Raw genomic sequence first — 12,222 nt, forward strand, 5'->3', positions numbered from 1 at the left:
GGCCAGTCCTCTTTGATATCTTTATCAATGATCTGGATGAGGGGATTGAGTGCAACCTCAGTAAGTTCGCAGGTGACACCAAGTTAGGTGCATGTGTCGATCTGCTTGAGGGTAGAAAGGCTCTGCAGGAGGATCTGGATAGGCTGGACTGATGGGCTGAGGTCAACTGCATAAAGTTCAACAAGGCCAAGTGCCGGGTCCTCCACCTGGGTCGCAATAACCCCAAGCAGATCTACAGGCAGGGAGATGAGTGGTTGGAAAGCTGCCAGGCAGAAAAGGACCTGGGAGTATTGCTTGATAGTCAGCTGAATATGAGCCAGCAGTGTGCTCAGGTGGCCAAGAAGGCCAACAGCATGCTGGCTTGCATAAGAAGCAGTGTGGCCAGCAGGGCTAGGGAAGTGATCGTCCCCCTGTACTCGGCTCTGGTGAGGCCGCACCTCGAGTACTGTGTTCAGTTTTGGGCCCCTCGCTACAAGAAGGACATGGAGGTGCTCGACAGAGTCTAGAGAAGAGCATCGAAGCTGGCGAGGGGCCTGGAGAACAAGTCTTACAAGGAGCGGCTGAGGGAGCTTAGTTTGTTCAGCCTGGAGAAAAGGAGGCTCAGGGTCGACCTTATTGATTATCTTAAAGGAGGCTGTAGCGAGGTGGGGATGGGTCTATTCTCCCACGTGTCTGGTGACAGGATGAGGGGGAATGGGCTAAAGTTGTGCCAGGGGAGGTTTAGGTTGGATGTTAGGAAAGACTTCTTTACTGAAAGGGTTGTTAGGCATTGAAATGGGCTGCCCAGGGAAGTGGTTCACTCCCCATCCCTCGAGGTCTTTAAAAGACATTTAGATGTTGAGCTTAGAAATATGGTTTAGTGAAGGACTTGTTAGTGTTAGGTCAGAGGTTGGACTAGGTGGTCTTGAAGGTCTCTTCCAACCTAGACGATTCTGTGATTCTGTGATTCCATTACGTTTCTCCCCACCCAATTCTCCATTCTGTCTAGGTCTCACTGGATGGTAGCACAGCCGTGCACAGTGTGCACCGCGTGTTAGCCACTCCTCCCACTTTAGTGTCATCAGCAAACTTGCTGACAGTGCACTCCATTCCCTCATCCAAGTCATTGAAGAATATATTGAATAATACTGGTCCCAATACCGACCCTTGAGGGACTCCACTAGATACAGGCCTCCAACTCGCCTCCACCCCATTGACCACAACCCTCTGGCTTCTTCCCTTCAGACAGATCACAGTCCACCTCACTACCTGATCATCCTGACCACACTTCTTCAGTTTAGCTGCAAGGATGTTGTGGGAGATGGGGTCAAAGGCTTTACTGAAATCAAGATGGACCACATCCACTGCTTTAATACCATCATCTATCCCCCCAGTTAGATCCTCATAAAAGGCTCTCAGTTCAGTCAAGCACGACTTCCCCTTGGTGAAGCCATGTTGACTGCCCCTAATGACACTTTTATCCTTGATATGCCTGGAGACAACACCAAGGCTAAGTTGTTCCATCAGCTTTGCAGGGATGGAGGTGAAGCTGACTGATCTATAGTTACCTGGGTCACCCTTCTTTCCCCTTTGGAAGACTGGAGTAACATTTGCTTTGCTCCAGTCCTCAGGCACCTTTCCTGATGCCCATGACTTACCACAGATGATGGATAATGGCTTAGCAATGACTTCCACCAACTCCCTCAGCTCCTGGCATGAGCATCTTGAGCATCCCATCGTGACCCGTGGATTTATGGACATCCAGAAATGTTCAGTTTTCTTCTAAACAAAACCACATCTGCACTGCACACATCAATTGGCAGACACATTCAAGCACGTCCCTGCAGTGATACCAGTCCCTATAGGTCCAAATGTCCATCTGTGTGGGTGCATGGAAGAGCAGCCCTGTGACTTTATCACACAGTTTAGGAATACATAATTTCCAGTGAGCACAGGGAGATGGTTTCACATGAGGAAAAACCATTGATGCACTCACAATATTACTTGGTACACCTGATATATTTTAGAGGTATTAATTTATTGCAAACAGAGATATGAGTCCTTCAACCTCTTGGCTAGACACACACAGCATTTCCTGTGACAGAACATTCCAGAGAAGCCCAAAGTACACCCCCCAGCCCCATGATATGGCTGCAAGAGCCCCCTACAAAAGAATAAAAGCAGCCGTGTGCAAGGCTCCTGTGCCCTTGCAGTGTGACAGCGCTATCAGGTCTGGGTGCGGATCACCGTGGCATACGTCATGGTGTCGCTCATCTGCTGCACAGGAGGAGGCTTTAGGGGGAAAAGAAACCCTGTTACTTCAGCTGCTGACTGTGAGCCCTGCACAATGAGCGTGCACCAGGCTGCAGGGGTGCAGAAAGGAGCTGTGCACAGCTGTGCCATGACTCACCCTGTCCCGTCGAACATGGGCGATGGTGGAGTCTGTGGGGAAAAAACACACCATGAGCCCTTGGTGATTGAAGGGGGCGGAACTCCCACGAGCTTTGGGCATCAGCTGCCTGAGGTCAGCTCTCAATGCCTGACCACATTTCCCCTCCCATCACCCTGATCTGCGATATGCATTAAGCAGCAGTGCAGAAGACATGCTGAGGTTTTGGTGTATTTCCAGCTTTCTGTGACATCTCCTCTCTTTGCACAGCCTGCACACCTTGCAAACTGCTCTTGTTTACCCAAAGGTGTGGGTAAACAAGGCCAAGCTGCAACTTGAGCTACATGCACGTTAAGTAGGTATATATCTATAGCCTGTCGCCCAACCACAACATCCTCCCTTGGCTGCTGCCTGTGGTTTCAGAGCAAGATCTAAAATATTTTCCCCAGCAGTGCAAGGAAACAGAGCTACAACTTTTGTTGCTGTGATGTGCATTGTGTAGTTCTTGAAGCAGAAATGACACTGAAGAAAAACTGAAGAAAGGACAAAAGCAGAAGCTGCAGCAGGGGAAATGCTGCCTGAGGCCGGAGCTGGTGTGGAAGGACCCCCCAAGCAAATGGGCTTTGTCCCTGGGAGCACTGGGATGCTGCCATGTCCCTTCTGCAGCCAGCAGCCATGCTCTGCATGCAAAAAAGAAGCAGGACATGAGGTGCTGGAGAGAAATCGGGCCTTGATGAACAGGCAAGAATTTTGTATGTCGCAGTGGGAAATGAAGTGCTGGGATTCCACCTGAGACAGGTGCAAGGCTTCCTCCGAGGAAGGAGGTAGTACTCACATGTGACTTCGCCGTGGTCTATGGTTTTCATCTGTGGTCTGTCAACGTGCTGCTGCCTGGAGAGGAATGGAATGGTTGTTGGGTGTGCATTTGTGGTGAGGTTGCCACATGAGAAATGCACTTGGGAGGTGCTTTCCTACATCATGTGGTGAACTGGAGTGCAGCAAATAGCAAGCCCCATCCTCCCTACCTCCAGCACAGGGAATGCAGCCTCACACACACAGAGAACACTGCCCCTGGCTAAGAAGCATCAAAGGGCCGCAATATACCCCCAACTCCCTCCCCCATACCCCACAGCCAGCAGCCCTTGGTGCTCACCTTGGGCATCTCCCTCTGCAGGAACCTGCAAGAAGAACAGGGGCAGAGGTACGCAGGCCAAGGTGCTGCCCAGCCCTGGCTCCCAACTCGGAGCTGGGGGACGAAAGCTGAAGCTCCCCAGCTCCCTCAGCAGCCTCCCCAGCTGGGCTGCCCACAGCCATCACCCCCAGGCACCGTCTGCCCCAGCTCCCCCCACTCCCTCACCTTTCTTGATGGCAAACCAGCTGCCTGCAGCCAGGACGACAAGACCAACGGCCGCCACTGCCAGTGCCATACCTCTGGGGAGGGTGTGCGGGAGCCAGGCATGGGGAGCTGGGGACAGAGGGTGTGAGGGCAGTGGGGTGTGATGGGGAGAGGCAGGGAGCAGGACGTGCCTGTGCAGCTGGCACAGCTCCTGCCCGGTGAAGTCCCTGCTTCTCCCCTTGCCCTGGGGATGGCAGCACAGCACGCCCACTCCCCATGCTCTGGTTTCTGGAGGTGCAGGAGGGAATCACTCACCTGGGGGTGATGGACTTGCTGGGGAACTCACCACATTGCCTGGCAGGACAAAAGGACACGCTTAGTGTCTACAGTGCACCCAGATCCTTCCCAGAATGAGCCTCAGCCCCATGGCCACATCCCTCCACCGACAGCCAGCACCATCCCCACGGAAGGCATAAAAGTGCCCACAGCTGTTGTGCCAACATGGGCCCCCATGGATCTGCTGTCTAAATTCCCTCATAAGTGGTTAAGTATAGCTTGGCCAAGGTCTGCCTGCCCATTAAATATGGCACCACCACTCTCATCTGTCTGTGATTCTGGGGGCTAGAGGATCACACAATCACAGAATGGCCAAGGTTGGAAGGGACCTCTGAAAGTCATGGAGTCCAGCCTTCTGCTGAGCAGGATCAAATAGGACACACTGCACAGGATGGCATCCAGGTGGATTTGGAATATCTCCACAGGAGACGCCACAGCGTCTCTGGGCAGCCTGTTCCAGTGCTCTGTCACCCTCCCAGTAAAGAAGTGCCCCTCACACCCAGATGGAACTTTCTGTGCTTCAGTTTGAGCCCATTGTCTCTCACCCTTTCCCTGGACACAAGAAAAAAGAGACCAGATCCATCCTCTCAACACCCTCCCCTCAGATATTTATAGACATGGATGAGGTCTCCCCTCGGTCTCCTCTTTTCCAGGCTATACAGGCTCTGTTCTCTTGGCTCCAGTCCTCTGATCATTTTGCAGCCTTCCTCTGGACTCCAACCAGTAGTTCTATGCCCCTCCTGAACAAGGAATCCCAGAACTGGACACAAAATGCTTTGTGTTCCATGTAGGGAACTGATTCCTTCCCAGGAGCTCTCACCCAGAGAACAAATTCCCTCTCCCTTGCCATCACCACCCCACGCACAACTCTCTTCAGTCACCCATCCCCACGCTCAACCTCACCTGGGGAGCTGCAGATGTCCTGGGTGGTCACGCCAGCACGTACACCTTGGGGCACAGAGGGTTTTGTTTAGAGGGAGTGAGAGCTGGGACACCCACACACTTGTGCCCATGTCCCTGCTGCTGGGTCCTTCCCATGTCCTAGCTGCTGTGTCCTTGCCCAGCTCATGACACTCATCCCACTTGCCCTGCCATAGGCTCATCAATGTACAGGGCAGACCTTGCAGCATCCCTGGCTCATCCAGCATTCATCCACATCCCCAGCCCTTGCTCTCTCTGCCTAGGCTCTGCACAGCCCCATGTCTGCAGCAAAGGTGATTCTGCAGGGACACGGGAACCCCTTGAGAGCAGTTTTCTCTCATGGCTGCCTTGGAGGGAGGGAACACTCCCATGAGGGAACCACCCCAGAGCCTGCTGCAGCACACAGCTCCAGCCTCAGCACAGCCATGTGGTTGCAAGTGCCTCCATCCCTTCTCACCCCTCCAGCCCAGGGCCATGACTCACCAGGGACATCCAGGATTTGGCCAGCACTGAGGGCAGAGCTCCTCCTCTGTTTCATCTCATTCCACTCCTGGTACCCACAGGTATATATTCCTGCAGTTCTTGACGTGATGTTCAGGACCACGGAGTAGCTCAGCTGCCCTTGCTGGGCTTTCTGGCTGTACTGCTCCTTCCCATCCTTGCAGATGATGATTCGTCTTACATGTGACACCACAGGGAGAATACACTGGAGCACAACTGTGGTACCTGGCTGAGCAGAAGTTGAGTTCATTTGGAGAGCAGGAGCTCGGAGATCCCCTGCAGGAGACACAGCAGTGAAGGGCTGCCATAGGGCAGAGCTCACAGTGGTTGGGCTTCAAAGTACCATGGCTCTGGGAGGGAAGGACTCACGAGTACCTGGGGAGCTGCAGATGTTCTGGGAGCTCATGCTGCCACCTGTACCAAGGGGCAGAGAGGGATTTGCTGAGAGGAGCAGTGACCAGGCTCAACCATATCTCCCTACTCCCATATCCCCCCTGACCAAATCCTCACTGCTAAGCAGGCATCATTACATCTGAGTGTTCTCATGCTGTATCTCTTCAATAACCTCTTGAACAATGCCAATCCCAATTCCATTTTGTATGGATTTCTTGTTTCAGGTAAGTTCCATATCTCTGTAAAGAATTTAGCAGTCCTAGAGTCTCAGAGCAACACTCCAGACAATTTATGGTGTTGGAGAAGTGTGCCCCTTGCTCAGATCTGTATCATACCTGGAGGAAGCCATCCCCATCCTGCTTTCCCCAAACAAACTCTGCCCCACAGTGCTGCACACCTGCCCCACACACACTGTCCCCATCCTCCCCTCTGCCCACCATGGGCCTGTCCTGCCCCCAGCAGCAGCCCTTCAGCCCTCAGCCCCCATGCCCAGCAATGCCCCAACTCACAGAGTGCCACCAGCAGGACGGCAGGGCCAGAAGGAGATAGCCTTGCCCATGGCGCCTGCCTCAGCATCTTTTGGGGTGCTGCTTTTGGGGAGCAGCGTCTGCTTCAAGTTTCTGCTTTGCTCTGAGCTGGGGACGGTGGGGCAGAGGCTTGCGGTACAGCTGGGGGCTGTGCTGTGGGCTTTCTGTGGCCACCTGAGCCTGGCCCACAGCCAGAGGCTCTCATCAGTGGGGGCCTTGCCTAAGAACCTGCTACATCCGCTGCTTTTGTTGAGCCCCCACTGTTTTTCCTGTCCTCTCACACACTGCAGCACACGCTAGTTTTACTTGTATCTCAGGGACAACATTGTCTCTGTAAAGAGCTCGGCCCCTTGTGCCCACTCGGATTTGCTCTATTCTGACCACATCACTCTGTTTTTGCGTCAATGTCTGCAAAAATGATGAGGACGTGAGTGGAATCCTGCACCAAGGCCAAAGTGACGCCAGAGCTCTGGGGCAGTTGCCAAGGCTGTGGGCAGATTTCTCCTTCATCCTGTTGGTGAATCAGCTGATGAAGAACTCTCAGGGAGTCTCAGCTGGGGCCATAGTGCTGCCAGCACAGCACTGTGGGAGCCATCGGCACCCACACTTTGACCCTCATGAGACCACACAACAACCAGGAAAGGCAGAGGCTTCATCCTGAAAAACACCTGAGCTCCCCCACACTGCTCTCTCACAGTCCCCTTCCTCAAAGGAATAGGGGAGAAACTCTGGTGGAAGAAGACTTGTGCAGGCCCAGGGCCAGAGCTGCAGCCCGTGGAGAGGAGCCCACGCAGGAGCAGGAGTCTGGTGTTGTGTTAAGGGGTGTAGCCGATTAACCGTTATGTGTCCGATCGGATTCGTAGTACTGAACTATCAGAATCACAGATTCACCAATACCGCATTAACCATTAGGCACCTGGTTGGATTCAGAGCACTGAACTACCATGGTCAGGAATTCACCAAAAACGTATAACCACCCTTGGTGTAGTTGTGTTTAATGAGAACTATTATAATAAATGACTAAGTGCCAAATAGGATTACAAAATTTACAACTTATTAAACGGATAGAGGTAAGCAAACAGCCCTGGGTGCGCCAGGAGTCTCTGCTCCACCAAGATGCACACAAGTGACATCAGGCATCTAGTTTTTATGCTCCTAGGCTCCTACATATTCATTATTACTTCTAGAAAAGGAAGGGTTATTATAATTAGGTCCCGGAATCCGAACCCTCCAGCTGGCACATGTATCAGTCTCTGGTGGTCCCTCTGGGGGTCTCTTGTGCTGAAGGCTCGTAACCTTCCTCAAAGGCTTTTTTTCTTGTCCTTCTCCTTTGTCCAACTTGGCCGGATGTCAGAAACTTGTGCAGCATCCCCTGCAAGCTTTGTCTTTGAGTCATCCTTCAGCTTTCCCCTTCTCCTTAATCTCTTGGCCACATATCAGAGACTTGCATAGTGTCCCATGCAATAGTCATAATAGGTAGCAGTTATTCTGAAACCCCTTTGTTCTCTTATCCCCTATTGACACAAATTGCTGGAACATTCCTTTGTAAGATACAAGAACTATATGCATTAACCACTCTGTTTTTCTTAGACTTGTGGTTATACAAGGGTATGAAAGACAGAAGGTCACACTTCATCATAACATGTGGCCCTAGGGTTGTTCCATATTGACACGAATCGGATGAATACATTTCACACTATCATGGGTAGGAACAATGCATTCAAGTGCGATTTATTAAAGCAACAGGTACATAGGTTCTTTGGATTGCCAGCCATAGTTACTGTCTGCAAAAGCAAGCTAGCATGCATGAAATACACAGGTGACACAGGTGACACAAGTACACAGCCTGGAAATTAATGTGTTAAAAGTCACAAAGACTCTATAGAGATTACAAAGTTTCCATGGAGACACACAGTATAGCCACATGTTCAAATCTCACCCAAAGGCATCCCAATGGGGGCAGAGGGTGGAAGAGAGGCTCAGCCCATCAACTGATCCCAGGAGTCAGGAGGTCCTCAGGATGCAGTATTCCCTCGGGGTGGTATCTCCCCTGACAGTGGTATCTTCCCCAACATCCCCTCTCTCTTAGGCCAATTTATATTATTTTCTATCTTTTAGGTGGAGCTTGAGTGACTCTAGTCAAGCATATCTTAGTTATGATTGGTGAAACGTTCTCCCATTTCAGTTAAATAAAAAGGCTCCAAGAAATTCAGAGATCATGCTCAGTGAGGGGTGGTCGCACATTGGAGGCAGGTAGATTTTGGGTTGGAGGCGTGTTTTGGTATTATAATGATATTACAATGAGGAAAAGTACACTAGGGTACAGCATTTGTCAAAACATGACAGTTCCTAGGCTAAGGGTAGCAAAAAGTGCGGCTGAGAGACAGAAGACCCAGCACAGGGATGGGTGTATGTGGGGTGCAGAGTGCCAGGCATGGCCACCCCCTGGTCATCTGCATGGCCTCAGCCATCCTCACAGCAGCACTTTTCCATGACACATCTGCCAGGGCAATGCCAGTAGGTAGGGGAACTCTTGGGTGGCAGGGCAAAGGGAACAGCAGCTCCCTCGCAGGACACATGGCCCCATATGGCAGTCGTAGTGTAGCTCTCCCAGCTCTGCTCACTGGCTTCCCTCTCAAATACAGAGCAGCAACATCAGATGGTGCATTCTGAACCAATCCTTTATAATTCGCCTCCCACAGGAACAATACCCACCAAGTGCCTCCACACAGGGCACCGTAACCACCTGGGGAGGTGCCCATTGCGGCCGGCACCTTGGGCACAGGGAGGTGCTGGAGTGATGCAGGAGCTGCAGAGCATGGCTGCCTGGGGGTGCAGCTGTGACTCCATCCCCTCGTGTTCTCCCGGTATGTAGAGGAGGATCCCGCGTTGGAGATGTATTTCTGTGGGCAGGGGGCAAAGACACGTGGGTGCTGGGGTTTAACGCAGCCAGGATGGTGCACATGCAGTAGCAATCCTTGATGTGAGCAGAGAGCAGGGTCTGAGCCAAGGGAAGCAGAGCAATGGCAGCACATCCCTTGGGCATGCTGCCACAGCTGCCTTGAGACCAACGGCAGCAGGAGTCTGGCAAATGTGTGAGGGTCATGCTCTTAGCATGTGGAGCAGGCTGGGGACAGCATGGAGCCCAGGAGGACATCAGAGCTCCATGGGGACAGGGACGTCTCCAGGCTGCCTGGCCACTCTGGCAACCTGGCTGCATCTCTCCAGGAGGAGGGTGATGATGGGGGCAGACAGCAGCAGGAGCAGGCTGAGGGCAGAGCGCAGGATCCAGACCTCCAGGGGCATGGCTGACCCTGGGAGAGAGGAGGAACACAGTGTGGCCAAGGCAAGCCTTGGAGGACGGCTGTGCTGGGAAGGGCTGATGAGCAATGTCTCACCTCTGGAAGGGAGCTGGGCCTTGTGTGAGGGGCTGCTGCCTGTGGGAGACATGAACATGCTGTGAGTTTCTGGAGCTCTTTGCTGGGACAATCCCAGATGCTGAGCAGACCCTGAGCTCGTGTCTTGCTTCCTTGAATACATGGTGAGCATTAACAACCGAGCTCATGTAAATTCCCAGACAGAGGTTTGTAAAAGTGTGAGGGAGAGCTTGGAGCAGTAGTGGCACAGGCCAGGGCCTACTGATATCCCCAGACCTTGATTTTTTTTACATGGGCGCTGCAGAGCCCCATGTCTCACCAGCAGTGCTACTGCAGGTACAAGGTGTCATGGTTCTGCTCGAGTGGGCAGCCAAGTTCCACCACAGCCGCTCTCTCACTCCCCCTCCTCAAAGAGGAATGGGGAGAAAATATGTGAAAAGGGCTCAAGGGTTGAGATAAGGACGAGAAAAATCATGCAATAATTATTGTAACGGGCAAAACAGACTCAGCATAAGAAGATGGTAAGATTTATTGCTCATTACTAACAAGCTAGAGAAGTGAGAAACAAAGGAAAGAAACCAAAAGCACCTTCCCCCCCATCCACCCTCTTCCACTTCCTCCCCCCGAGTGGTGCAGGGGAACGGGGGAATGGGAATTATGGTCAGTCTACAGCGCTTCTTCTCCGCTGCTCCTCCGTCACTCTATGGTTCCCACCCACGGGATGCAGTCCTTGATGAACTGATCCAGCGTGGCCTTCCCACAGGCAGCAGCTCTTCAAGAACTGCTCCAGATATGGGTCCGTACCACGGGGTCCATCCCTCAGGAGAAAACTGCTCCAACCTGGCTCCCCTACGGGCAGCAGCTCCTGCCTGGTCACCTGCTCCTGCGTGGTCTCCTCTCCACGGGCTACAGGTCTGAGTGTTCTCATGCTGTATCTCTTCAATAACCTCTTGAACAATGCCAATCCCAATTCCATTTTGTATGGATTTCTTGTTTCAGGTAAGTTCCATATCTCTGTAAAGAATTTAGCAGTCCTAGAGTCTCAGAGCAACACTCCAGACAATTTATGGTGTTGGAGAAGTGTGCCCCTTGCTCAGATCTGTATCATACCTGGAGGAAGCCATCCCCATCCTGCTTTCCCCAAACAAACTCTGCCCCACAGTGCTGCACACCTGCCCCACACACACTGTCCCCATCCTCCCCTCTGCCCACCATGGGCCTGTCCTGCCCCCAGCAGCAGCCCTTCAGCCCTCAGCCCCCATGCCCAGCAATGCCCCAACTCACAGAGCACCAGCAGCAGGACGGCAGGGCCAGAAGGAGATAGCCTTGCCCATGGCGCCTGCCTCAGCATCTTTTGGGGTGCTGCTTTTGGGGAGCAGCGTCTGCTTCAAGTTTCTGCTTTGCTCTGAGCTGGGGACGGTGGGGCAGAGGCTTGCGGTACAGCTGGGGGCTGTGCTGTGGGCTTTCTGTGGCCACCTGAGCCTGGCCCACAGCCAGAGGCTCTCATCAGTGGGGGCCTTGCCTAAGAACCTGCTACATCCGCTGCTTTTGTTGAGCCCCCACTGTTTTTCCTGTCCTCTCACACACTGCAGCACACGCTAGTTTTACTTGTATCTCAGGGACAACATTGTCTCTGTAAAGAGCTCGGCCCCTTGTGCCCACTCGGATTTGCTCTATTCTGACCACATCACTCTGTTTTTGCGTCAATGTCTGCAAAAATGATGAGGACGTGAGTGGAATCCTGCACCAAGGCCAAAGTGACGCCAGAGCTCTGGGGCAGTTGCCAAGGCTGTGGGCAGATTTCTCCTTCATCCTGTTGGTGAATCAGCTGATGAAGAACTCTCAGGGAGTCTCAGCTGGGGCCATAGTGCTGCCAGCACAGCACTGTGGGAGCCATCGGCACCCACACTTTGACCCTCATGAGACCACACAACAACCAGGAAAGGCAGAGGCTTCATCCTGAAAAACACCTGAGCTCCCCCACACTGCTCTCTCACAGTCCCCTTCCTCAAAGGAATAGGGGAGAAACTCTGGTGGAAGAAGACTTGTGCAGGCCCAGGGCCAGAGCTGCAGCCCGTGGAGAGGAGCCCACGCAGGAGCAGGAGTCTGGTGTTGTGTTAAGGGGTGTAGCCGATTAACCGTTATGTGTCCGATCGGATTCGTAGTACTGAACTATCAGAATCACAGATTCACCAATACCGCATTAACCATTAGGCACCTGGTTGGATTCAGAGCACTGAACTACCATGGTCAGGAATTCACCAAAAACGTATAACCACCCTTGGTGTAGTTGTGTTTAATGAGAACTATTATAATAAATGACTAAGTGCCAAATAGGATTACAAAATTTACAACTTATTAAACGGATAGAGGTAAGCAAACAGCCCTGGGTGCGCCAGGAGTCTCTGCTCCACCAAGATGCACACAAGTGACATCAGGCATCTAGTTTTTATGCTCCTAGGC

At 52.5% G+C, this 12,222-nt stretch overlaps 2 protein-coding genes and 1 long non-coding RNA gene across 4 annotated transcripts in view; 1 reads left to right on the forward strand and 2 right to left on the reverse strand.

Moving 5' to 3' along the window:
* Positions 1-12,222, forward strand: part of LOC311425474 (uncharacterized protein) — a 32,589-nt gene that overhangs the window by 6,269 nt on the left and 14,098 nt on the right. The window lies entirely within an intron of this gene.
* On the reverse strand, positions 1,999-8,667 carry LOC311425483 (uncharacterized protein). 2 transcript variants are annotated; one of them, XM_084501413.1, is made up of 10 exons: positions 6,365-6,481; positions 5,838-5,876; positions 5,445-5,738; positions 4,944-4,988; positions 4,020-4,058; positions 3,726-3,833; positions 3,522-3,546; positions 3,204-3,259; positions 2,390-2,421; positions 1,999-2,271 (listed from the first exon to the last, which is right to left on the reverse strand). In XM_084501413.1, exons 1-10 carry the CDS (start codon positions 6,429-6,431, stop codon positions 2,206-2,208), a joined length of 771 nt encoding a protein of 256 aa, XP_084357539.1. In that variant the 5' UTR covers positions 6,432-6,481; the 3' UTR covers positions 1,999-2,205. The 2 variants fall into 2 exon arrangements, with proteins under 2 accessions (XP_084357539.1, XP_084357540.1); XM_084501414.1 differs by lacking the exons at positions 5,838-5,876; positions 6,365-6,481 and adding an exon at positions 8,322-8,667.
* On the reverse strand, positions 9,046-9,816 carry LOC311425550. The gene is made up of 2 exons (XR_014686370.1): positions 9,781-9,816; positions 9,046-9,696 (listed from the first exon to the last, which is right to left on the reverse strand). It is a non-coding gene; the product is annotated as an uncharacterized lncRNA (long non-coding RNA).

Source organism: Aythya ferina, assembly GCF_964211825.1.
Source record: "Aythya ferina genome assembly, chromosome: 31".
Taxonomy (NCBI): domain Eukaryota; kingdom Metazoa; phylum Chordata; class Aves; order Anseriformes; family Anatidae; genus Aythya; species Aythya ferina.